This window comes from Schistocerca americana, chromosome 11 (genome assembly GCF_021461395.2).
Source record: "Schistocerca americana isolate TAMUIC-IGC-003095 chromosome 11, iqSchAmer2.1, whole genome shotgun sequence".
NCBI lineage: Eukaryota > Metazoa > Arthropoda > Insecta > Orthoptera > Acrididae > Schistocerca > Schistocerca americana.
The window spans coordinates 191321198-191345690 of NC_060129.1; the positions used below are offsets into that span (position 1 = coordinate 191321198).

Genomic DNA, 24493 nt, shown 5'->3' on the forward strand with positions numbered 1-24493 from the left:
CACTGTAATTGCATTGTGACAGTCCTGCCAGTTATTGTGTGATACTGAATGCAGCATGACTTGCTTGAAAGATGGTATCTCCCAATGTGAAATAGTGGACATACTAATGGTTTTTGGTGATTATAGGAAGATTATGATTCGTTCGTATACCATGTTCATCAAAAACTATTCCAGTAGATGTCAACCATTGTGACAGTTATTTGTTAACCTCTTCGAACAATATTGATTGCAGTGTCACCTGCTTGGAAGATGGCATTTTCCAGTGCAGAAAAAGTGGACATGCTTATGGTTTATGATGACTGCAGGTAGAATGCCGTTCATTTGTGTATCATGTTCATCGAAAAATATCTCAGTAGATTTCAACCATTGTGACAGTTATTTGTAAACCTTTTCAGACAATTACCTACAAGTGGTAGTGTAACCCCTAAAATATGTAACAGAATGAAATGTGTGACTGGAGAGGAGGGTGAAATAAATGTTGTGGTTGCTGTAGGAGTAGATCTGCAAAGTAGTTCCCATGTAATTGCATGAGGACGTGACATGAGTCATGCAAGTGTATGTACTACACGTTCTGCATCATAATACACTCCATCCATATCAGATATCTCTCCATAAAACACTGCATGGAAATGATTTTGTGAATCGTGAACTTTTGTACATGGACATTAAGACATGATACTCTGTACATGTCATATTGCTTGTTTATATATGAAGCAACATTTACTAATCATAGCCAAGCAAGCCTTAAAAGCATGCACCACTGGGTTGTTGACAATCCCCATTTTCTTCGTCTGGTGGAATGTCAGCATCCACGGAGTTTAAATGTGTGGTGTGAAATAGTGCACCACCACATGATAAGCCTGTCATTCATAGAGGGAACACTGGATTTACGTAAGTATCTCACCTCCTAATGGACCATCTTCTGCAGATGTTAGAAGACATTCCCCTTCAGACTAGAAGGAACCTGTGATATCAACATGACAGCTATCTGGTCCATAGTGCATGGCTATGATTGTGTGTCTTAAGGGATTGTTTCCTGAATTGAGAGACTGGACAGGAAGGACGTGCACCTTGGATGCCTCATTTCCCAGATTTGATGCCACTGGCATTTCTGTGGCAGAACCTGAAAGACACTGTCTAAAAGGTCATACCAATGACACCAGAAGATGTGAAATGGCGTATTGCTGCTTCCTGTGCTGCAATTTCCACTGAAATGTTAGAACATTTGCAGCAATCTTTGCATAGCAGACTGCAAGCTTTTACTGATACCAGTGGTGCTCATGTGTAGGCTTTGATGGTAGAGTGTTTCTTCACATGTCAGACCCCACAGTGGTACTGTATTCATCTTTGTTTGTCCTAGGTATTGTTGCATTTAACAACATGACACCTCTGGAGATGTATTAACATCTGAATAGGGCTGCACAAATGCACTCATGTCTGATTCACATTCATTTGAGCCACCACATGGTTCAAACAACTGTTCAACTTTACAATATTCAAACTATGATATCTCATAAACTATTGCTCTAGATTTCTGCAATAAATATGATTGACATTCTAATTTACTCTATGTACTTTTGGTTGTAGTACTGTCAGTAGGCTTTTTTCCATTGAAATATTTATACCTATTGTAAATAAACACATTTAAAACTAATAGTACTGTGTAGAGGCTGCAAAGGTGGGCCCCTGAAATCAGTGTATCAATGGTGCCTTCCATTGCCAAAATATTTGCAATGAAAGTTTTAGGTGATTCACCCTGTATTTACTTGTCATGTAGAAGGCCTGAGTTTGCATTTTGCATCTGTAATAGTTCAAATTATGTAAATGTAGATGTGTAGCAGAAATTAAATAATTAGAAAACTTTTGCTCAGTGATACTATGATGTGAGACTTCCTGACAAATTAAAATCTGCGTGTTGGACCAAGAATGAAACCTGAGACCTTTGTGTTTCCTGGGCAAATGCTCAACTGACTGAGCTACACAAGGTCTTGGGCGTGATACATAGTCCAGCACAGAGTTTTTAATCTGTCAGTACAAAAATTCATTTTTGAAACTCTTTGATGAATTGTTTTGTAGATTGTCAGGCTAGTTCACTGTTGAAGGGGTATCAGGAACAGTGACAAAAGTAATGGACATTCAACATATAGTAAAGGAAAAATGTTATTCAATAATGCAAACTTATGTTCATTGTAACCTCTAAGTGTGTAGGAATGATCCTTGGAGAAATAGATGCAGTAGGCAGACACAGATAAACATAGTGCACACTCCTTTAATAACCACAGACAGGTACAGTAAGATTTGATTGTACAATACAAAAGTGGCCTAAGGCAAGACAAAGAGAACTATATAAAATATATATCACACTTCACTGTTGCAGTAACTTGCTATTTTCAACACCTAGTCCACCTCAGCAGCCCCTTCCCCCCTTCGTTTTTTTAAACAAAAAAGACCTTCAGCCCCATGAATGTCACAGAATCGGCGTTTGATAACCCATCTGCCTCATGTCCTGGTCAGTGGAAATTTCTGCATGGCTGGCTTTACAATCCCATGCTTGCTATTCAAACTGGTGTCACCAGTGTCTACTGTATGTGCGTTGTCGACTGCTGGGTGAAGCTGGCCCAGAGGTATGGAGGTGGTGTCCATCGAGTGTCCATATCCAGATGAGTCTCTTTAATCTGTTTGATAGGCACAAATTCTTCATACCTGTTCCAGCAAAGCTTGAGTTTGTGGGCTCCGCTGCAGCACTTTGAATGGTTCCATGTATGGAGGCGATAGGGGAGGGCTAACAGATTCGTCACAAAGCCCGTGCACGAAAATGGGTTTATCTCCTTGAGGCTTGGGAGCGGTTGACCAAAGGACACCCATAGTCTCACAGAACTGTCTGCCAAACTAAATACCGACTCCATTGAAGAGATGCATGCCTGCTAGTCTGAGATCAATTCGGCTGATAAATGTAATATTGTGCCATAAACTAACTGTGCCTGTGTGTGTTCCATGTCTTCTTTAAAGGCTGGCTGTGACCCTAACAACACAGTCAGTAAAGCCTCAGTCCATGTAACCTAACTACACGTCAGCACTGCCGTCTGACTGTGGTGAATATTTCCACTGCCTCATTGCTGGCTGGAACTCATATGAATGTTGATGCAGCCGCACAGATGAAACAGCTCCTGGAATAATGTGGACTCCAATTGTTGGCTCCTTTGGGTTATTATTGTTTGGTGTGTGCCATCCTGAAATCCAACCAATGAATAGTGCCCTTGCCATGGTTGTGGCAGTGATGTCAGTGAAGGGGAAGGCCACACCTCAGGCCATCTCATGAAGCAGTCTACAGTGGTAACCAAATAACAGTAGTCATTGGTGTATGGTAGTGGTCTGACCAGAGACACAAGGATGTGCCTAAACAGTTCTGTAGTCATGACAATGGATCCTGTTGGTACAGATTCACTTTGCACCTCTGGCAGTGATCGCACTGCCGTGCCCATTTATGACAGTATTTATTGATTCCAAGCCACGCACCTTTTTAGTCAGCAGCCATACAGTGGCTTGTAATCCTGGATGCAACAGTCCACGGAATGTATCAAAAACACCACACCTAAAAAGCCTGGCTATGAAAACTTTTGTCATGCCATGCAAAACCTCGCACCACAAAGTTAAATGGCCTGATGGCGTCATCACTTGCTTGGAATGTCCTTGCTCCTGCAGGTTACATATCTCTGGTGGTTCAAGTGCTTATGCACATGTAATGTTGCCCCACTGTATGGTCTTCACACTTCCACAATATCTTGATAGAAAGTCAGAACTGTTTTTGCTGACTCTTATGCGGCACACATTTATGTGGCAAACATTTATGTGGCAAACATCTGTTGTGAATTGCAATATGTAGTTCACTTGTCTAATCAACCTAGGCAAGACATTTGGCACTTTTCTGGAATAGTGCTGTAATCAGTGCATGGTCTGTATAAATTGTGAAGGCTCTTCCTTCGATCAAATCTCTGAAGTGCTGGACTGCTGCATAGAGCTCTCTGTCAGTAGCACTCCATGACATTTGCACATCTGTAAGTAGTTGGGGAAAAAAAAAAACATAAAGGTTGCCAAGCCACTTCGATGAATTGTTGGAGTATTGCCCCCACAGCCATCTGACTTGTTAGTCGTGAGAGTCAACAGTGCCTTAAACTACTGGCGCACCAGCAGGACTGCCTGCACAGCATACTCTCTTGCTTTCCCAAACACTGTCCCTTCTTCCAGATTCCCACATACCTTTTCTGATCCCGTCATGTGTTTTCCTTTGTGCAGATTTGTTAATGGTGGCAGCAATATCACAGCCTGGAGTAAGTGCCACTAATAATAATTTAGCATTCCAAGGAATCTTCTTAGATCTTTGAATGTTTTTGGCCTAGGAACATCCTGAACGGCCATCAGCTATTCTGTAAGTGGTACGAGCTCTCCCAGTGAAACCTCAAAATCCATGGATTTCACTTTGGCCTGACCGAAAATGCATTTGTGATTGTTCACCACTACACTGGCATCCCACAGCTGTGTAAAAACTTGCAGTAGATGTTTCTTATGCTAGTCTTGCAACTGTGTACAGTATAGAATGTCATCCATATAACAGAATAAGCAGCTGAGTCCATGGAGGGATGGGGTGAGGTGGCACAGTTGTTAGCATACTGGACTCACATTCAGGAGGATGACAGTTAAAACCCATGTCCGGCCGTCCTGATTTAGGTTTTCCCTAAATTGCTCCAGGCAAATGCCAGATTGGTTCCTTTGAAAGGTCACGGCCAACTTCCTTCCCTAACCGGATGGGACCACTGACTTCACTGTTTGGTCTCCTCCCCCAAATCAACCAACCAACCAATCCACAGAGGACCTGGTGAATGACACAAAAATATTCAAATAACCCAAAGGGTGTGGTGACTGCCATCTTGGCTATGTCAGACAGTGCCACCGGAATTTATGAGTATGCGCAGGTGAAATATGCGATGGAGAAGATTGTTGCACCCACCACTGAATTGTTTGCATCCGTAACATTTGGTGCAGGATACTGATCCAGAATTGTCCTCGAATTTAATACCCAATAGTCATGCACAGCCTTTACGTGTCACTGCACTTCTTCACCATGTGCGTAGGTGAAGCCCATCGGCTTTCTGAAAGCCTTTTCACCACATTACTGATGTGTCTGTCTGTATAATTTTTTACTGTTGCAAACTTCTCAGGGCTGTGGCATGGTTGTCCTGGCATGGTGTGTATGAAATTATGTGTTTTATTGTGAACTGTTGCCTTAGCCTCTGACATAGAAACAATACCTAAGAATTTGTTTAGAATGTGGCACCACCCTTTGTTGGGACTAGTGATTGTGATCAATGCCTTTTAGAGTAGTCCCCTCCTGATGTCCACTACAAAATTCAAATATTGAAAAAATAATCTACCCCCAGGATGGGCTCTGTAATGTTCACAGTGAAAAAGTTCCGTGCTAAGTGGTATTGTAAACTGAGAACTAACACTATACTCTGTAATTGTAATTCATGGCCATTCAATGGAAAGGTGTCGCTGTACTCTCTTGGTGAAACAAATCTCTCGGCAACTCACCAATATTCAAGTCTGTGTCACCAAACAGTCCTTCACTGACCATCTGTCTGTCACAAACAGTCGTTTGAATTGGTCTATAGTATTTGTAAATCCAACTCTCAGAAGTTGCCCTTCACATTCTGAGTTACTTGTTGTTTGATTGTGGCAGTAGAATTGCATCTCTTCAGTCTCTTCAAAGTTAAAATTCTCGCACTACATGTGCACTAACACCCTCCTAGGAACAGGCTCGAACTTACAGTCCACCTGCATGTTGTTTCCTGTGTGCTATACGTAATCCAACATTCAGTAGCCTCCTCTGGTGCTGCTGTCATTGAACTCGGGACACATACCTAATTGAACAGTTGGGGATGAATGATGCAATGGCTACAGAAGAGGGGGATTGGGGTGGGTGCCTGATAAATCTTGTGTGCTGCCCTGGTGCACCTTTTAGATTTCGTCGAACGAGTTTGGGTACTGACATGATGCCATGCATTTGCGTGCCTTGTCTCTCAACCTCGGATGGAACCAGTATAAATGAATCTTATCATATTATAACCTCTCTTCACACTGTCTGTTGCCTTGCCAGTGCCAACAGCTGGATTTTACGTCTGATGCACGCAGCTTGTTTTTACATCTGATGCACGTAGCTTGTTTTGCAGGACTGCCACTTATGTGGCCAGAATCTGAATGCTTTCTGCTAGCTGCGTGGTGGTATGAACTGGTGCTTTTCCCTTGATGCTTGCTCTGGAACCATTGTGCTTACCCATTTCTGAAATGCTTGTTTCGGGGGCTCCAGCTGAGAAATGATGCAGGCGACAGTGCTGCCAACTTTCAGTTCCGAGCATGCCTCTAAAGCCTCAGATTTTTCTGCAGAAACAAATGGAGAGTTTATTAGTTTAATAATCAGAAACACAATAAGATTTGGTATAATGGAAAAAAGATGCTGTAAGGCAGGACAAAGAAAACTGTCTAAAGATATATCACACTTCACTGTTGACAATATTGTGAAGATGCTGAGTCAACAGAAAGACTGCTAAACAAGTAATCTTTCAACCAAAAGACTCTTCTGAATAAGAAAACATACACACACCCATTCATGCAGACACAACTAACACATGTGACCACTGTCTCTGGCCACCGAAGGCAGACTGCATTGTTGCAGTGACTTGTCCACTAAAAGTGCATTTGATATTTTAAGATATTTTTGAAATGGTTATTTTATTACTAATACTGCCTTTAAGCTCTAAAGGTTTTTTTGTAAACTACTGCAAGTCTTTTGAACTATTAGTTCCATGTTACAAGGGTTTTGTCGTTATATGATTTTGATTGTAGAAGGGGTACTTGTGTGAGATGTTGTTGGCAAGTTAATATAATGGAAGTCAAGTCCCTAACATGAACAAAATATTGGTTTTGATTACTTGAAGCTATAATGAGTCTATCCTAATTTATCATTAAAGTTACAACAAAACATTCAAATTTTGCTTGTATGTTTTATAACAATGTTTTGCCTAAATTATTTCCTGTAAATTCAAGTTGTGTGCAATTGTATACGATTTTGATTTTAACAATAGAAATTTTGTAGTGATGAATCAAAGGAAATGATAATGTAAAGACTACTCTCTAATCTCACACTGAATAATATCAATTGTTATGTATCTCTGAGCAGGGGATGTACTGATGATGTGGAAGATGTGAAAAGTTAAATGTATGCCAGAGTGCACAAGACATGGACACAGTCTGTAGTATGCCTAATGAGGGTGGTCATTATGTAAAGTCAGAACTTACAAGCAGTTAATAGAGTGACCACAGCAAAAGTAATAAGAAACGAGATGTATTACCTCAGGAGAAGACTGAGCACTGCTCTGTGTGATTTATTTTGTGTTTGAAATAAATTTGGTTATTGTAACATTAGATTGCTTGTAAGTACTGTGGCATGTTCTCTTGTAGTAGCGTGGCTGATCTACAACCTGAGGCAAGACGAATATCAGATTGCAGTTATTGTGGAAATTTTCTGCTGTAAATGCCGATTACCAGCATTCAGTAAATTGTCTACATCACATGCAGCAAGAGGTATGAATGCAAGCTACATTACGTCAAGAGGATAATGTAGTTACTCGTACATGCTAGTTATTACATGGAGCCATTGTTAAGAGCAGGTAGAATGGATGCAGTTTGTTGACCATCAGAAGGCCAGATCTAAAATTTGGGTACGTAGTATTGAAACAGGGAGAAGGTAAATATTTGTGATTTTTTGTGCAATACAAAGTGTAAAAATATTTAGTGTTTGCTATTTGATGAAAATTTCCTTGGAAATCCATTCATATTATGTAACTGTGTGTGTGACTAGAACTTACTAAAGATTTGAACACAATTACTGCTTCTACATCTACATCTACATCCACATTGATACTCCGCAAGCCACCCAACGGTGTGTGGCGGAGGGCACTTTACGTGCCACTGTCATTACCTCCCTTTCCTGTTCCAGTCGCGTATGGTTTGCGGGAAGAACGACTGTCTGAAAGCCTCCGTGCACGCTCTAATCTCTCTAATTTTACATTCGTGATCTCCTCGGGAGGTATAAGTAGGGGGAAGCAATATATTCAATACCTCATCCAGAAATGCACCCTCTCGAAACCTGGTGAGCAAGTTACACCGCGATGCAGAGCGCCTCTCTTGCAGAGTCTGCCACTTGAGTTTATTAAACATCTCCGTAACGCTATCACGGTTACCAAATAACCCGGTAACGAAACGCGCCGCTCTTCTTTGGATCTTCTCAATCTCTTCCGTCAACCCGACCTGGTACAGATCCCACACTGATGAGCAATACTCAAGTATAGGTCGAACGAGTGTTTTGTAAGCCACCTCCTTTGTTGATGGACTACATTTTCTAAGCACTCTCCCAATGAATCTCAACCTGGTACCCGCCTTACCAACAATTAATTTTATATGATCATTCCACTTCAAATCGTTCCGCACGCATACTCCCAGATATTTTACAGAAGTAACTGCTACCAGTGTTTGTTCCGCTATCATATAATCATACAATAAAGGATCCTTCTTTCTATGTATTCGCAATACATTACATTTGTCTATGTTAAGGGTCAGTTGCCACTCCCTGCACCAAGTGCCTATCCGCTGCAGATCTTCCTGCATTTCGCTACAATTTTCTAATGCTGCAACTTCTCTGTATACTACAGCATCATCCGCGAAAAGCCGCATGGAACTTCCGACACTATCTACTAAGTCATTTATATATATTGTGAAAAGCAATGGTCCCATAACACTCCCCTGTGGCACGCCAGAGGTTACTTTAACGTCTGTAGACGTCTCTCCATTGATAACAACATGCTGTGTTCTGTTTGCTAAAAACTCTTCAATCCAGCCACACAGCTGGTCTGATATTCCGTAGGCTCTTACTTTGTTTATCAGGCGACAGTGCGGAACTGTATCGAACGCCTTCCGGAAGTCAAGAAAAATAGCATCTACCTGGGAGCCTGTATCTAATATTTTCTGGGTCTCATGAACAAATAAGGCGAGTTGGGTCTCACATGATCGCTGTTTCCGGAATCCATGTTGATTCCTACATAGTAGATTCTGGGTTTCCAGAAATGACATGATACGCGAGCAAAAAACATGTTCTAAAATTCTACAAGAGATCGACGTAAGAGATATAGGTCTATAGTTTTGCGCATCTGCTCGACGACCCTTCTTGAAGACTGCGACTATCTGTGCTCTTTTCCAATCATTTGGAACCCTCTGTTCCTCTAGAGGCTTGCGGTACACGGCTGTTAGAAGGGGGGCAAGTTCTTTCGCGTACTCTGTGTAGAATCGAATTGGTATCCCGTCAGGTCCAGTGGACTTTCCTCTATTGAGTGATTCCAGTTGCTTTTCTATTCCTTGGACACTTATTTCGATGTCAGCCATTTTTTCGTTTGTGCGAGGATTTAGAGAAGGAACTGCAGTGCGGTCTTCCTCTGTGAAACAGCTTTGGAAAAAGGTGTTTAGTATTTCAGCTTTACGCGTGTCATCCTCTGTTTCAATGCCATCATCATCCCGGAGTGTCTGGATATGCTGTTTCGAGCCACTTACTGATTTAACGTAAGACCAGAACTTCCTAGGATTTTCTGTCAAGTCGGTACTTAGAATTTTACTTTCGAATTCAATGAACGCTTCACGCATAGCCCTCCTTACGCTAACTTTGACATCGTTTAGCTTCTGTTTGTCTGAGAGGTTTTGGCTGCATTTAAACTTGGAGTGGAGCTCTCTTTGCTTTCGCAGTAGTTTCCTAACTTTGTTGTTGTACCACGGTGGGTTTTTCCCGTCCCTCACAGTTTTACTCGGCACGTACCTGTCTAAAACGCATTTTACGATTGCCTTGAACTTTTTCCATGAACACTCAACATTGTCAGTGTCGGAACAGAAATTTTCGATTTGATCTGTTAGGTAGTCTGAAATCTGCCTTCTATTACTCCTGCTAAACAGATAAACCTTCCTCCCTTTTTTTATATTCCTATTAACTTCCATATTCAGGGATGCTGCAACGGCCTTATGATCACTGATTCCCTGTTCTGTACATACAGAGTCGAAAAGTTCGGGTCTGTTTGTTATCAGTAGGTCCAAGATGTTATTTCCATGAATCGGTTCTCTGTTTAATTGCTCGAGGTAATTTTCGGATAGTGCACTCAGTATAATGTCACTCGATGCTCTGTCCCTACCACCCGTCCTAAACATCTGAGTGTCCCAGTCTATATCTGGTAAATTGAAATCTCCACCTAAGACTATAACATGCTGAGAAAATTTATGTGAAATGTATTCCAAATTTTCTCTCAGTTGTTCTGCCACTAATGCTGCTGAGTCGGGAGGTCGGTAAAAGGAGCCAATTATTAACCTAGTTCGGTTGTTTAGTGTAACCTCCACCCATAATAATTCACAGGAACTATCCACTTCTACTTCACTACAGGATAAACTACTACTAACAGCGACGAACACTCCACCACCGGTTGCATGCAATCTATCCTTTCTAAACACCGTCTGTACCTTTGTAAAAATTTCGTTAGAATTTATCTCTGGCTTAAGCCAACTTTCTGTACCTATAACGATTTCAGCTTCGGTGCTTTCTATCAGCGCTTGAAGTTCCGGTACTTTACCAACGCAGCTTCGACAGTTGACAATTACAATACCGATTGCTGCTTGGTCCCCGCATGTCCTGACTTTGCCCCGCACCCGTTGAGGCTGTAAACTGGGATAGTGTACATTTTCCTATGTGTTTTATGCAGCCTGGTTCTAATATAAAGAGGCCTTCATCCATTCAACATGACAACCCTTATTCAAAATCATTAAAGTAAGAGGTAACTATTTTCATACATTTAGAAGTAAAGTAATAAGTATTTTGTTGAAAGTATTTTACAGAAACACGTTTTTCATTTTACTACTACTGGCATAGTAGAAGTGATTATTTTGTTGTTTCTTCAAGCTCATGAAAGTTAACAGTTGCACACGTTATTGGTTAACTGAAGTCCACAGATATGAGAGTGGCTCGAAGACCTCTTAACTAACAGAATCTAGTATGTTGTCCTCAATGGTGAGTGTTCATCAGAGACCAGGGTATCATCAGGAGTGCCCCAGAGAAATGTGATAGCTTCAAATGGCTCTGAGCACTATGGGACTTAACATCTGAGGTCATCAGTCCCCTAGAACTAAGAACTACTTAAACCTAACTAACCTAAGGACATCACACACATCCATGCCTGAGGCAGGATTTGAACCTGTGACCGTTGTGGTCACGCTGTTCCAGACTGTAGCGCCTAGGACCGCTTGGCCTTTCAGGCCAGCGAAGTGTGATAGGACTGCCATTGCTCTCTATATACATAAATGATTTGGCAGCTAGCTCTAAATGTAGAAAAATGTAAGTTAATGCGAATGAGTAGGAAAAACAAACCCATAATGTTCAGTGCAGCATTAGTAGTTTCACATACAGGAACAGAAAATGCTTATCAAAATCATATCTCACAAGTACCTACAAATTTAAATGTGATAAGTTAGGATAAAATGTATGAAAAAGTCCCTTTTTTCCTTTCTGTTAAAGATTCAGACGGTATCATTTTCTTGATACTCATGCCAATATAATTCTAGCCATAAATGTGTACAGATATGTGTCACTCCTTAACAAATTGTCCAGAATAGTTAAGAACTGACACCCACCCCTATACAAATCCTTGTAATCTTGTGTAACTGAAGTTCACCTAGATAAATAAGCATCTCCAGAATATGTTGCAGGACAAGTACTTTCCAGTTATGATGTAAAGAAGTTATATGAATTCAGAAGCTCAGACTGTCATAGACAAGCTCCTATCTAATTTCAAAATGCAATATTTTCATCAGTTTTTGTAGTAGAATCTTGTATTTTGTTTACAGAGGAAGATTTGTATTTTTATGTTCATGCTCCTTATATTGAATATTGATAATACGTCATAGAAATAATTGTAAAAAAATTATTTTAAATGATACTTGGTCATTATGATAGTTAAGGTATTGCTCCTAATAGATTCTCTTGAAAGGTTTTCAGTATTACAAGTATTTTTCCCTCCTAAAAAGAATAAGCTTGTAGAAATGATGGGGAAGGTGGAAAAACTATTTAAATTGGTGATTTATGACTATCCTGTCACATGTAAATTGCTAAATGGGGGCTACACTGGATTTTTCTAGGGCCAAATTATATATGAGAATTTGTTTATTACTACTAAATGTAATGAAGCATTCACTTCCTTTGAGTTGTGTGTTCACTGAGAATACAAGTTCCAATCTCTTGTACTGACTTGTGGCCTGAGAAATGTGAATGCACTGACTAATCAACAAGTACTTATATTATGATGAAGCAAGCCATTTGTACTATTTATATGAAGGAAAGGTAGGTTGTTGTCCCTCTCTTGTCCAACATAACTCCTTGTGGAAGTTGTAAATGTACTGTGCAAAATATAGTTGGTTCAAAATTGAAATAATATTTAGTAGCATATCAGTTACAGGTCTACCATACACATTTCCTGTCATTTTACTTATTCTGTAATTAAATTGAGTGCTTATGTGCTGTGACTATCTGAAACAAAATAATTGCCAAGTAATGCATGCGTCAACCCTTCCCATGTTTCTCAGGTGAATCTTACTAAAATGCTAAATACAGTAATTTCCAATAATGATAGAGAAATCTAGTATATATTGCTAATTCAAATAATACAAAATACATTAAAATAGCGAACTTGGTTGTCACTGACATGAAATACAGCCACACTCTATGAAGATTAGATTACAGTGTAAAGTTCTATAAACAACCAGAAAAATAGATTATGGAGTAGAAAAGATTGCTTTCATTTCTTACAACAGTTTATAAAATTGAAAGAAGTAAATTTTCAAATCTGCAATCTACATTTTAAATGTATTTGTACTGTCAAGTTACTTCACCATGTGGTGATATAATTAATGAATTCTTCACAAACTGCTCAAGTATCACAAGAATTTCTATTACAGTTTCCTGTTTGAATTGGTATTTAATTTTGTATTCGTTGCTCTTCATTCCTCCATGAGCCCCCTAATACTTCACCATTCTGTACCTTCTCTGTATCTAAATTGCATCTGTTTGCATAATTGCCCCCTTTCCTAACCATCAAGAAATTGTGTAGGGCACATATACCTGAAACTGTTGTTATGGTTTGCTCAGGCTGTGCTATCAGTGGACACCTCAATACTCTGAACTATAGTGCAATGTGGGCAAAAAAGTTTTAAACAACTCTTTGTGCCCTTGACAATATATAACTAAATACTCTGTTTGTACTTGGTTGATTATGAAAAGGATAATGCTCCATTAATTATGATTTCATTGTGAATGCGTCAGCAGCTACAATTATATAGAGGTGGCCTTTTCTATGTCTGGGAGTGCATGAGGCAGAGGAACATCAAGGCTGAAGGCTCCAGGGCTGAAGATAATGAACAGGTGATAAACACACCACCATCAGAAACTCTTCCATCACATCTTGCATTCATATACCATAACTTTTAATTTGCACCTACGCATGCCAAAAAAACAATACCATGACAACGTTTGTAATTATAATAGTAGCTCCCATGGTCATTTGTAGCTTGCTTCACAGTGTGCTTCCCATCCAGTGCCCCATGCAGTGTGGAAATTACCAATCTTCTTCAAACTTCTTTGCCACTTGCATCCATTCACCAGTTGTTTCAGGAGTCTAGAAAAAGAAAATGATGTGTAATTGTTACATAATCTATTTAATAAGCTTATTACTTTTCATTACTTGACATTATAAAAAGAAACATTTTTTTTATAACCTAATCACAGTTACAACAGAGACTAGTGTGAAAGTTGTTACTGTTTGACAGCTGAAGCAACAGTAGTGCTCCAAGTGGCGAAAAAGCAGATTGTCACATGCATCATAAGGATAATGCTTTTTTAGTTATTTCCTACTTAGTTAATGGAATAGTTGTACTTTGCATTCCATGTGTTAGCAAGTTACCGAGAGACATTAGTTACCGTGAAATACATGTATAAACAGCCAGATCGCACTGGTTCTGTGACAAGCTACAGCTCGTTCATGAATAAATGCTTTCCGTTTGCCCATATTTGCATCTTATTTCAGTGAAATCAAGAGAATATAAACACATTTCATGCCTGCAAAGCCTTATTTCTGTTGTTATGATAGGCACTCTGCTTGAGTGGTAAACATTTTCTGTGGATTCTAATGATACGCCCATTCTTACACTTCACCGGGCTTTCTAATACATGAACATTTTTTTAAGGTAATTACTTCTGCTTCAAAAGTGAATGTGTTGAAGATCCTTGCCGTTTGTGGCTCAGATTTAGCAACAGTTGTGAAATTGGGTTTCTCAGTTCTGGAAAACAGTTTTATTGATTTTAGTGATTTATTACCACATCTGCACAGTCTTTCCTTAAGTTACAGTTGTTGTGGCTCATTTGAATCATTAAATAATGTAGGTATTCCACATAGGTTTCCTACATTCCACATTCACTGATTCGTCTGAAAGCATAGTGAACAAAACTCCACTTTGGTGGGTCGATATATGATGCCCTTCTGCAAAAGGTCGGGTCTTCTTGTGTTTATTTAATATTTTTTGTTAATGAATAAGAACTACATTATTCAGTAAATATCTATATGTTACAAGAGAATCGTGAATAAGCTGTCCTAATGCACCATTTCATATCTTCCAGGTTCCTTAGGAAACTAAATAATCACAAACCAGGTGTAATTTTCCAGTTATAGTACCGATTTTAATGGTACTAGATACAGTCTCTACTGTAAAAACTATGTTACAAATTGATTTAAACGTTAGTATTTCATACATTACCAGAAAGTTTGTCAATTTTTGCCTCAAATCAGTTCTCATTTTAGTAGTAAATTTTTTAACATTACTAATAAAGGAACCTTACTATCCTCCCCCCCCACCCCCTCCCCTATCAAAGTACGGGATAAAGAAACACACTACAGAAGATGAACTAGTAGATGAGAAGGGACAGTAGTACACAGCCACACTCCAAACAGACTGGGGCAGGAGTGAGGGAAGGAAATGGAGGGATAAGCGGAACTTTGAAATTCAAACTGCGATATCACACACACTACACGAGATGGAGCAGCAGTAAGAACAGCAGCAATAAGTCGTAAATCACATGGCAGAACAAGGTAAGCCTCTCAGGAAGTACACAGCATATTGTATGGGTTTACCAGGATCTGATTATATCGATATATAGTTACTTTGTATCACGTATATTCTTTATATTTTTTTCAAATTTTTCACTGTAAAATTCTTTTTAATGCAGTCGAAGAGAACTTCTTGTTGCTTCATAATTTAGCTTTGGAAATTTAGTGTAATTTCTTTCTGCTACTACAGTAACACATTAATTTTAATCCGTTTGTGCATTTTACTCTTCACCCATTCAGTTTAGCTGTATTGTTTAATAATTGATATTTGTTACAATAGCTTTGTGTGTAACAAACCATTCCTTTGTTGCATCACTCTACATCTTCAGGATAGCATTAAAGTCATTAGAGTACAATGTTGTCATCTACGAGAACTGTCCACAGGTTAAAATCATGTACAAAAACTAAGTACATATCATTACTTTTCTCCACACTTACTTATACATCTTTTCTTTAAATCCTTTTAGTTTGTAAGTAATTGCTGTGGAATATTGCCTTTTGAGCTAGGATTATTTGCTGGTTTGACGTGATTGTGTAATAGTACAATACTTCTTTTTTTCAATTTACCAGTATACTATGTTCATTCTTCCACATTCCATGACTTGTGCTCTATGGTCAGAAATCATTGGATCAACTAGTCATCTCAGTTAGTTTTATGATCAGTGTTCTCTCCCCTTAGTGCTGTCTTTGCTGAAGTGTACATTGAAATAACCACACATTATGCACAACAAAGTGGATTCCATTTGAGTGAGAGGATTTTCTAAGTTGCCATTTGTAGAATGGTGTAATGTTACAATTTATTTAATGCTGAAGCAGCCTTCTCTAAATCTAGGTGCACACAGTTTTTGTTATGGAGCTGCTTGTTGGTATGTATAATGTATAGATTCACCATAAAGTGAAGCAGTTATTCTGTTTCATGCACCTATTAGGTTTTGAAATGCATTATATTTGGAGTGCTCAGCTTCTGGTGTCACTGCTTATAACCATGGGAGTGACATGAGCAGTATGTGAACCTGTTATGCTTACAAGGGAACTTCATCAACTTGATGTCATATTTTCTTGAAAAGAGAAAAGAAAACACATTAGAAAGATATCAGCCCCTGTTGTTGTTGTTGTTGTTGTTGTGGTTGTGGTCTTAAAGTCCTGAGACTGGTTTGATGCAGCTCTCCATGCTACTCTATCCTGTGCAAGCTTCTTCATCTCCCAGTATCTACTGCAACCTACATCCTTCTGAATCTGCTTAGTGTATTCATCTCTTGGTCTCCCTCTACGATTTTTACCATCCACGCTGCCCTCCAATACTAAACTGGTGATCCCTTGATACCTCAGAACATGTCCTACCAACTGATCCCTTCTTCTAGTCAAGTTGTGCCACAAACTTCTCTTCTCCCCAATCCTATTCAACACCTCCTCATTAGTTATGTGACCTACCCATCTAATCTTCAGCATTCTTCTGTAGCACCACATTTCGAAAGCTTCTATTCTCTTCTTATCCAAACTATTTATCGTCCATGTTTCACTTCCATACATGGCTACACTCCATACAAATACTTTCAGAAACGACTTCCTGACACTTAAACCTATACTCGATGGAAACAAATTTCTCTTCTTCAGAAATGCTTTCCTTGCCATTGCCAGTCTACATTTTATATCCTCTCTACTTCGACCTTCATCAGTTATTTTGCTCCCCAAATAGCAAAACTCCTTTACTACTTTAAGTGTCTCATTTCCTAATCTAATTCCTTGAGAATCACCCGACTTAATTCGACTACATTCCATTATCCTCGTTTTGCTTTTGTTGATGTTCGTCGTATATCTTCCAACCCATAGTAATCAGTCTCATGCGGAAATTTGGGCCATTTTGCTTACACTACACAGGTATGTATAGCTTCTGAAAATTCGTGAGCTCGGGTTGTTTGTCGTGTGCCCCACTTCACTATGACTGCGTAATACCCGAACATAAAGTACTGTGCATTGAAGTAACTGTAGCGAGTCCATCATAATTGAAATGTAAAGAGCTATGGAAGTGGAAGAGGGAATAATAGTAAGAAATGCAACCTACATAGAGTAACTCTTACAACTGTACTCCATCTTAATAGTGTCAGCTTTACATATCCAAAAAAATAACGTACATCCTTGACTGCCAAAATTAAATTACACTGTGCTACATGTTGAAAGATCGTCTCATTTGTTTCTACTGCAATTATCAAGCACAAAATAAAAATGCTCAAAGCTAAGAGGTCTTTGACACTCACTACACCTTAAAAATCACGGTCTTTGACACAATGAATATATCACTTCACCTGTGTCAAAATAGTATTTCACTCGATGTTCACAGTAGTCTGGGTGCTCACTGGTGTTTCCGCATCGCTTCTACGAAACCTGACCTAAACACTGGTGCGCATAATTGCTTGTGAAGAAGCGAATGCATTTGCAGGATGGTGTTCCCAGATGAGCCCCTTGAACATGCAGAATCCAAATACATTTAGTCATTGGCAGTATCTTGTCACCTGGTGGTATTGTCAGTACAGGTCATGTTTTCTACTCTGTGTTCTTCATGCGCTGACAAAATTTTGTGGCAAGAAAATGAGTCCACCATTAAAACTGATCTTTTATCAACTCAGATGATTTTATAAAACAGCTCTTCTCACCACTTTAAGTATTCATTATTCACTTTTCAGAATATGAGGTAACTACTATAATATTATCCATGTGAAACAAATTTTGTTTGACATTCTACCCAAGTGGTCTGGTTGCTCTTTTAAAACAATAAACAAAAGTGACTGCAAATGTCCATCTGCAGATATAATTGGCATTACTGTGTAGCTATGAGTCGTATTACTGATGGACTGCGTAGTTGTGACGATATCTTTTGTCCCTTTTTCCACAAGCATTCAATCTGACATCATTTCTAAATTAAACCCACTCTGATCCATACGGCAAACATTCTGTGTACCGACCACTTCCATAACAGCTATGGTGGCGATGACGACTTTTTCGCTGGCAGTAATTGTGGTTGTTTCATTATGTGGCTGTTTTGTTATCCTCCATGACACAATACCATATTTCTCCTTGAAGGTTTAAACCCACTCAGCAGATGCCTTGAAATTAATTAGGCCCACCTCCACTGCGGCTTGAATGCCCCACTGCTGCAAGTCAACGTCGTGGATCATGAACTTACTGCTGCATGCATTGTTAAATTTATCCAAAGAGATTATATTTACTTTTGAAACCTTTTGACGATGTGCACCATGGTTTTAGAAGTATTTATTCCATACATACAGATCCCTCTTCCTTTTTTTAATAATTTAAAGCTCTTCTTGAGTGTCTTGCAAGATAGATTCTCCTTCTTTCCACTTTTCTGAAAGGCAACTGCATGTTGTATATATTCCTCTGTTATGGGCATGGGCAAGGTGGTATTCAACAATTTTACATTGTCAAAGCATCCCTCATGATCATGACATCCTCGACTGCACACCCCTGCCCCGTTGATACAACAAAAGTGTGACATTGGTGAGAAAGTAGTTTCATTATTGTCCTCATCCTCTTGTACACATGCACTGAACGTCAGCCCACTACTTTCTTCTATATCTAGCAGGTCTACATTGGTGCAGTTGTCTATGATATCTGCAACGAATTGGAAGACATAAGGAAAAGCATAAGGAAAGTGTGATGCTTTCATTTACGGTATATAGAAGCTCATCCAATAATCACAAATCTTGATGCGTACCGGTGACGACATTTACTTGTTGCAGTTTAGCTGTCATTCTATACCACTCGTGATGGTGTCGCACAATAGCTTGTGGATTAACCGACATCATGAACACACACCTGTTAGGCAGTGGTCACACTGGTTCCCACATCCGAGTACTCCGCTGATGACTGATGTCAGCCAGAGATGGCCAATCTTTCCAAATCAGTATGCCACTACGTGTGCGATCACACTATAGCTGATACTATCTCCTGAACATACAGGCTTCAGACAATAGTCGATGAAATTTAGATCAGTTTGTTTTCTTTGGCTAAATTAACCGACATTCTCATACACCAAATATGGAATGTGAACAACTAATAAGTTTAGTCCGAGAAATAGTGAGTTTCTGGCATCCTGAGGATGAAAATATCAGCGGATTATAGTTCAGAATCTATGGATTAAAATCACAGGTTTATTCGAAAACTCAAATAGACAAAATCTTTATCGGAAAATTTTGGTATAGATTATAACCTCAAAAAATAATTTGTTCAAGTAAAAAAAGGTGGTGTATCTTTTACACATACAGCTATTGTACTGGATCTTTTTTTGTGGTAGGTTGTCATTAGTTGTCTACAAATTGTTATTACTGCTTACTGGCATTTTATGCCAGTACGGTAGTGATTCTGTTAATATGGAATGATTTGCAAATGTGGTGTACAGTATGTATTTCCACTTTTAAGTGCTTTAGGTTTTCAGAGTATCTTATGCTGCACTTTATGCTTGTCTTTCACTTGTGTCTAAATGACAGGCGTTGAAGGTTAATTGACGTATGTCCATACAACTTGAAGTAAATTCAATGAAACTGAGTGTTTATAACTTGCTGTTCAAGGTCACCACGAATTACATCAAGTATGTTACAGAACATTTCTCCCGTCATCTCGTATATTCGTAAAACTTCTGTGTATGAAGTAGGTTAGATTTTAACCTGTTAGGGTGGAGTTGATACCACAGTGCCTCTGTGCTTTGATACAAGTGCTGCATAGCATCTGTATTAAACTGATGAAGAGATCGGATGCGCTGTGACCACGCTGCCAGCCAATGTTATTGAGTGATCTCAGGTGTCTGGTGACTGTAATTGGTGCCACTGTGAGTGCAGCCTTACTAAACCCCACGCATAGTACTTTGCATTTGGAGATTGTGGAGCTGCAGTGAAGTGGGAAGTGTGACAAACACTACAGAGTGAATGTTTAAAAGCTGTACAATGAGAAGGCCATACCTGGGTAGTATCTACATAATGGCCCGAATTTGCAAGGAGATCGATTGTTGGGGTTGATATCTAGCTCATGTGTTTCTTCTCAAGACAATACAAGGTCAAGTTGATGAAGTTCCCTAGCTAGTTGTTCATGACACCATTTTTTCACTGACAAGCCTATTTTATTGGGAAGTAGGCCATTCTCTGGAGCAGAACTGCTCTATTACGTAATTTTTGGGGCATGTAGTGTCATCCATTACTTTCTTTTATCTTGAAGTCACTACTAAATTTGAAACTGTTTTATGATGTAGGCATGTTGTTCCTGTTTTATGGTATTTAAGACTGTTGCCATTTTATGTTTAAAACTTTATTTTTATAATATTAAACATTCAATATTTAGTCACATTTCACATATTTATTATCTCTCATACTAATATCCTTGCCAACTTAATACCCATCCTCATGAGTTTCACGGTGAACAGTGTTGCCTCAGTATCTTTACAGCTTGAAGCAGAGTTCAGAGGGATGGAAAGCAGTAGTTTTCTGTGATGTGGGATCAGCGATTTTAAGTGTGCTCTGAAGTGAAATTTTAAATTCACACACTGTGAAACTTATCACTATGGAACTGTATCACAGTATGTTAATATTCAACCCTAATCTGGGTTCTCATGGTTTCCCTGAGTTGTAAGGCAAATGTCAGGATAGTTTCTTAATTACATAGAAATAAAGTGATATGTTAATAGAGGAAGTACTGAATTATTTCTGATACTTTTCTAAGATCCAATTATTTATTTACATATTTTGATTATATGCATTTTGTGACAAAATTGACAAAACTGTATTTAGGTTAACATACAACTTTGTTGCTGACAATAATTTTATAGACAGATTCAGCCATTAATTGGTAATATGACACAAAGCTCTTTTGTCTTCCTGTGCTGTTTCTGCAGTAGCCTCTGTCATCCATCAAAATATATGATCCACACAGTTGATAAAAACATCTTCAGTACAATTTTTTTTTATTTTTTTATTTTTTTTTAATTTTATTTTATTTTTTTTTTTTGCCGAGGGGGGGGGGGGGGGGGAGGTATATCAAACATACAGGGTGACAATTATTGAACTGTATGAAATAAAATCGTCATAACTTCTGAACGGTTTGCATTAGGATGTTCAAACTTCATGGTTGGCTGCAGTCTTGATGGGAATTACTATGCACTGTATGGTTTATTTTAGAGACAAAGCCTACTTTCATTTGGATGGGTTTGTCAATAAGGCAAAATGGAGCTTTGGGTGACTGAGAATCCACACTTTGTGATTGATAAATCTCTTCACTTACAATGGGTGACTATGTGGTGTCCAATGTCCAGTCACAGAATAATTGGTGCAATATTCCTTGATGACACGGTGACTACTGAACGGGAGGTGAAGGTTTTGGAAGATGATTTCATCCCCATTATCCAAAGTGACCCTGATATCGACAATATGTTGTTCATACAAGATCGAGGTTGACCCCATCAAAGCAGGGGAGTGTTTGATGTCCTAGAGGAGCACTTTGGAGACCACATTCTGGCTCCAGGGTACCCAGAGGGCACTGCTATGGGCCTTGATTGTCCGCCATATTCTCAGGATCTGAACATGTGCAACTCTTTTTTTTTTTTGTGGGGATGTATTAAAGACAAGGTGTACAGCAATAACCCCAAAACCATTGCTGATTTGAAAGCAGCCATTAAGGAGGTCATTGACAGCATCAATGTTCTGACACTTCAGTGGGTCATGCAGAATTTTGCTTTTTGTCTGCAGCTCATCATCGCCAATGATGGAAGGACTATCGAACGTATCGAAACCTAAATCTGAAGATTTGTAGTGATGTTTACGTGTTGAATAAAGTGTATGCATGCCGTAGTGTGTAACTAATTTACGTTTTGTTTTTCATATTGTTCAATAACTGTCACCCTGTATGTTCCTTAAGTTTTTTGTCTTTTAATACCTAGAAAGAGTATTTGTTAAGCTTTAGAATCTATATAGTTCAGTTTTTGATAAATCACTATAGGTTATTACTTTTCATACACAGTATATATGCTGAATGTGACATTAATGGGTAAATGGAAAGTAGAATCAGTGAAAATTGCTCAAAGACAAGTGTAGTTATGTTCAAATCAATTTCAAGTGATAATCTGTAACAAAAAAATTGAGAGTACAGAAAGTTAGAACTTTAAATGCATATACAACTTGAAATAAGTCTTCAGCCTAAATAAATTGCCAATACTGTCTATCTGACTAAATATATTGCCTTCATGATGATGGCATTGATGGTGCTTTTATGATATTAAATATGTGTTCCACTGGAAGCCAGCAAGTATTTTTACTAGACAACCAGTGGAAGCAACTGTCTGGACCAGGGGAAGCATAGGGCTTAACAAGGTATCTTTTTCCCCTCATAGTGAAACTTTACAGCAGAAAATCAACTTTTCAAGCCTATTGGTTTAAAGGAGATCAGAGAAAGCAGAGTTTCCAATGACCCTGCAGTATTTGCAGTTCATGCATTTAAATCAGACAAAGAAATTCCAACTGTTTCAACTATACCGTGACAGCTGTGGCATTATGTTCCTTGCATGTACGACAATGCTTAGTGGTACTGAAATGTATGTGAAACTTCATTTAAACAAAAAGATGCCTTGGTCACGTTATGTATCCCCATGGTCCTGCCCATTCTTTCCACTGGCCATCTACTAAAGACAATTGCTGGATTCCAGAGTGACACACAATTAAATTCATAAATGCTCCATCAACATCATCATGAGGAAGGCAATAAATTTACCCAAAATCAGAACAAGATGTATTAGCAATTTATTAAGTCTGTAGTGGAATAGGACTATTCCTCTCATACAGTGTGTTTAAAGTTCTAACTTTCTGGACTTTCATTTGTTTTTCTCTACTTCTTCTTTGAAGTAGACTTGTACACAACTACGCATACATTTTGACTGGCATAAAATGATTTTCCAACGATTTCACTTTGTTTACTCATTAATCTCACAATCAAGTATATATACTGTATATAAATAATAATGATTTTGAGCAATGCTTTTCAGCTGTAAGTAGTCATGAGTAAAAAATTAAGCAATATAGCTTTTGAAGCTCAATGAATATTCTTTCTAGATATGACAAGACAACAACTTAACATACAGTTGAGATATGGACTCCCAAAAATACCAAAAATTTTGCACTGAAAATGTTTTCATCGCGTTTGCAGTTGCATATATCTTGATAGATGACAGGGTATATTGTTTAAAAAGCACAGGGCAGCCCTTTCCTGTTGCCAGGAAGCTTAACTTCACTGTTGTGGGCTCGAAGGGGGAAATTGATTTCCTCATAAAACTTTTTTTCCATATTATACAAAGAGCTGTGAGCATCAAAAGATAATTGCATATATCCAGATCCATCTGCAAATAACTACGACAGTCGTTGGGTTCACCCTGTAACTCATGAAGCAAATTTACGTGCAAAAACTGCCTTTGGCTAAGCAGCCACTGTCGAGACCATTTAGATAGATTTTTCTGTTGCATGTTTTCTGCAACACAAATTGTCAACATAGATCATAACAGAATCTACTCCATTTATGAATAAGTGAAATGAGGTTATGTGAACTTAGTCGCATGCCACTGAAATTTCTTTTCTATACCAACAGATGGTGTGTGGTCAGTAAACTGGAACTGCATTGTGTGAACCAAAGAGATAGAGAAAGCAATCTCTTTGGTATGAATAAACCACATTTGCAGCGATCTGCTGCACCCACAGACATTAGCACAGATATTTGTGCAGATGGATCGTAGCCTGTGGATGGACTTTAACCTAAAACAATGTCAGGAAGCATGTAAGTTTTTAACGAAGTTAAAGTAAAACAATCCTACAATGAAACATACTGTATTGATTCATTCTTCCAATTGATCATAGGTAACATTCATAATTGTAGCTCCAGTTTGAGGAAAATGCTATGGCAGAAATTTATACACTCACTATACAAAGACTCATATACTGCAGTCCACATACCCTGAAACAACTGAGTAATCATAATTTTGTCGACATCTGAACCCAACTGGGTATTCTTCTTTCTTCCATGCTAAGGAGACCCTCACACATTCAATAATATTGTCAAACCGTCAATATATTGACCATCTGAGGGTGCGTATTGATGCTATTTTACCTCAACTAGAATGAACAACTGTGTGATAGAGCACAGCAAACAATTTTATTAAGCAT

General features: G+C 38.7%; 1 protein-coding gene across 1 annotated transcript in view; it reads left to right on the plus strand.

The window, feature by feature from the left end:
• LOC124553804 (zinc finger protein 83-like) overlaps nucleotides 1-24493 on the plus strand; it is a 123100-nt gene that overhangs the window by 93886 nt on the left and 4721 nt on the right. The window contains exon 6 of the mRNA XM_047127788.1: nucleotides 23922-24107. Within this exon, the coding sequence (XP_046983744.1) occupies nucleotides 23922-23939 (18 nt within the window). The 3' untranslated portion in view covers nucleotides 23940-24107. The remainder of the gene's footprint in view (nucleotides 1-23921; nucleotides 24108-24493) is intronic.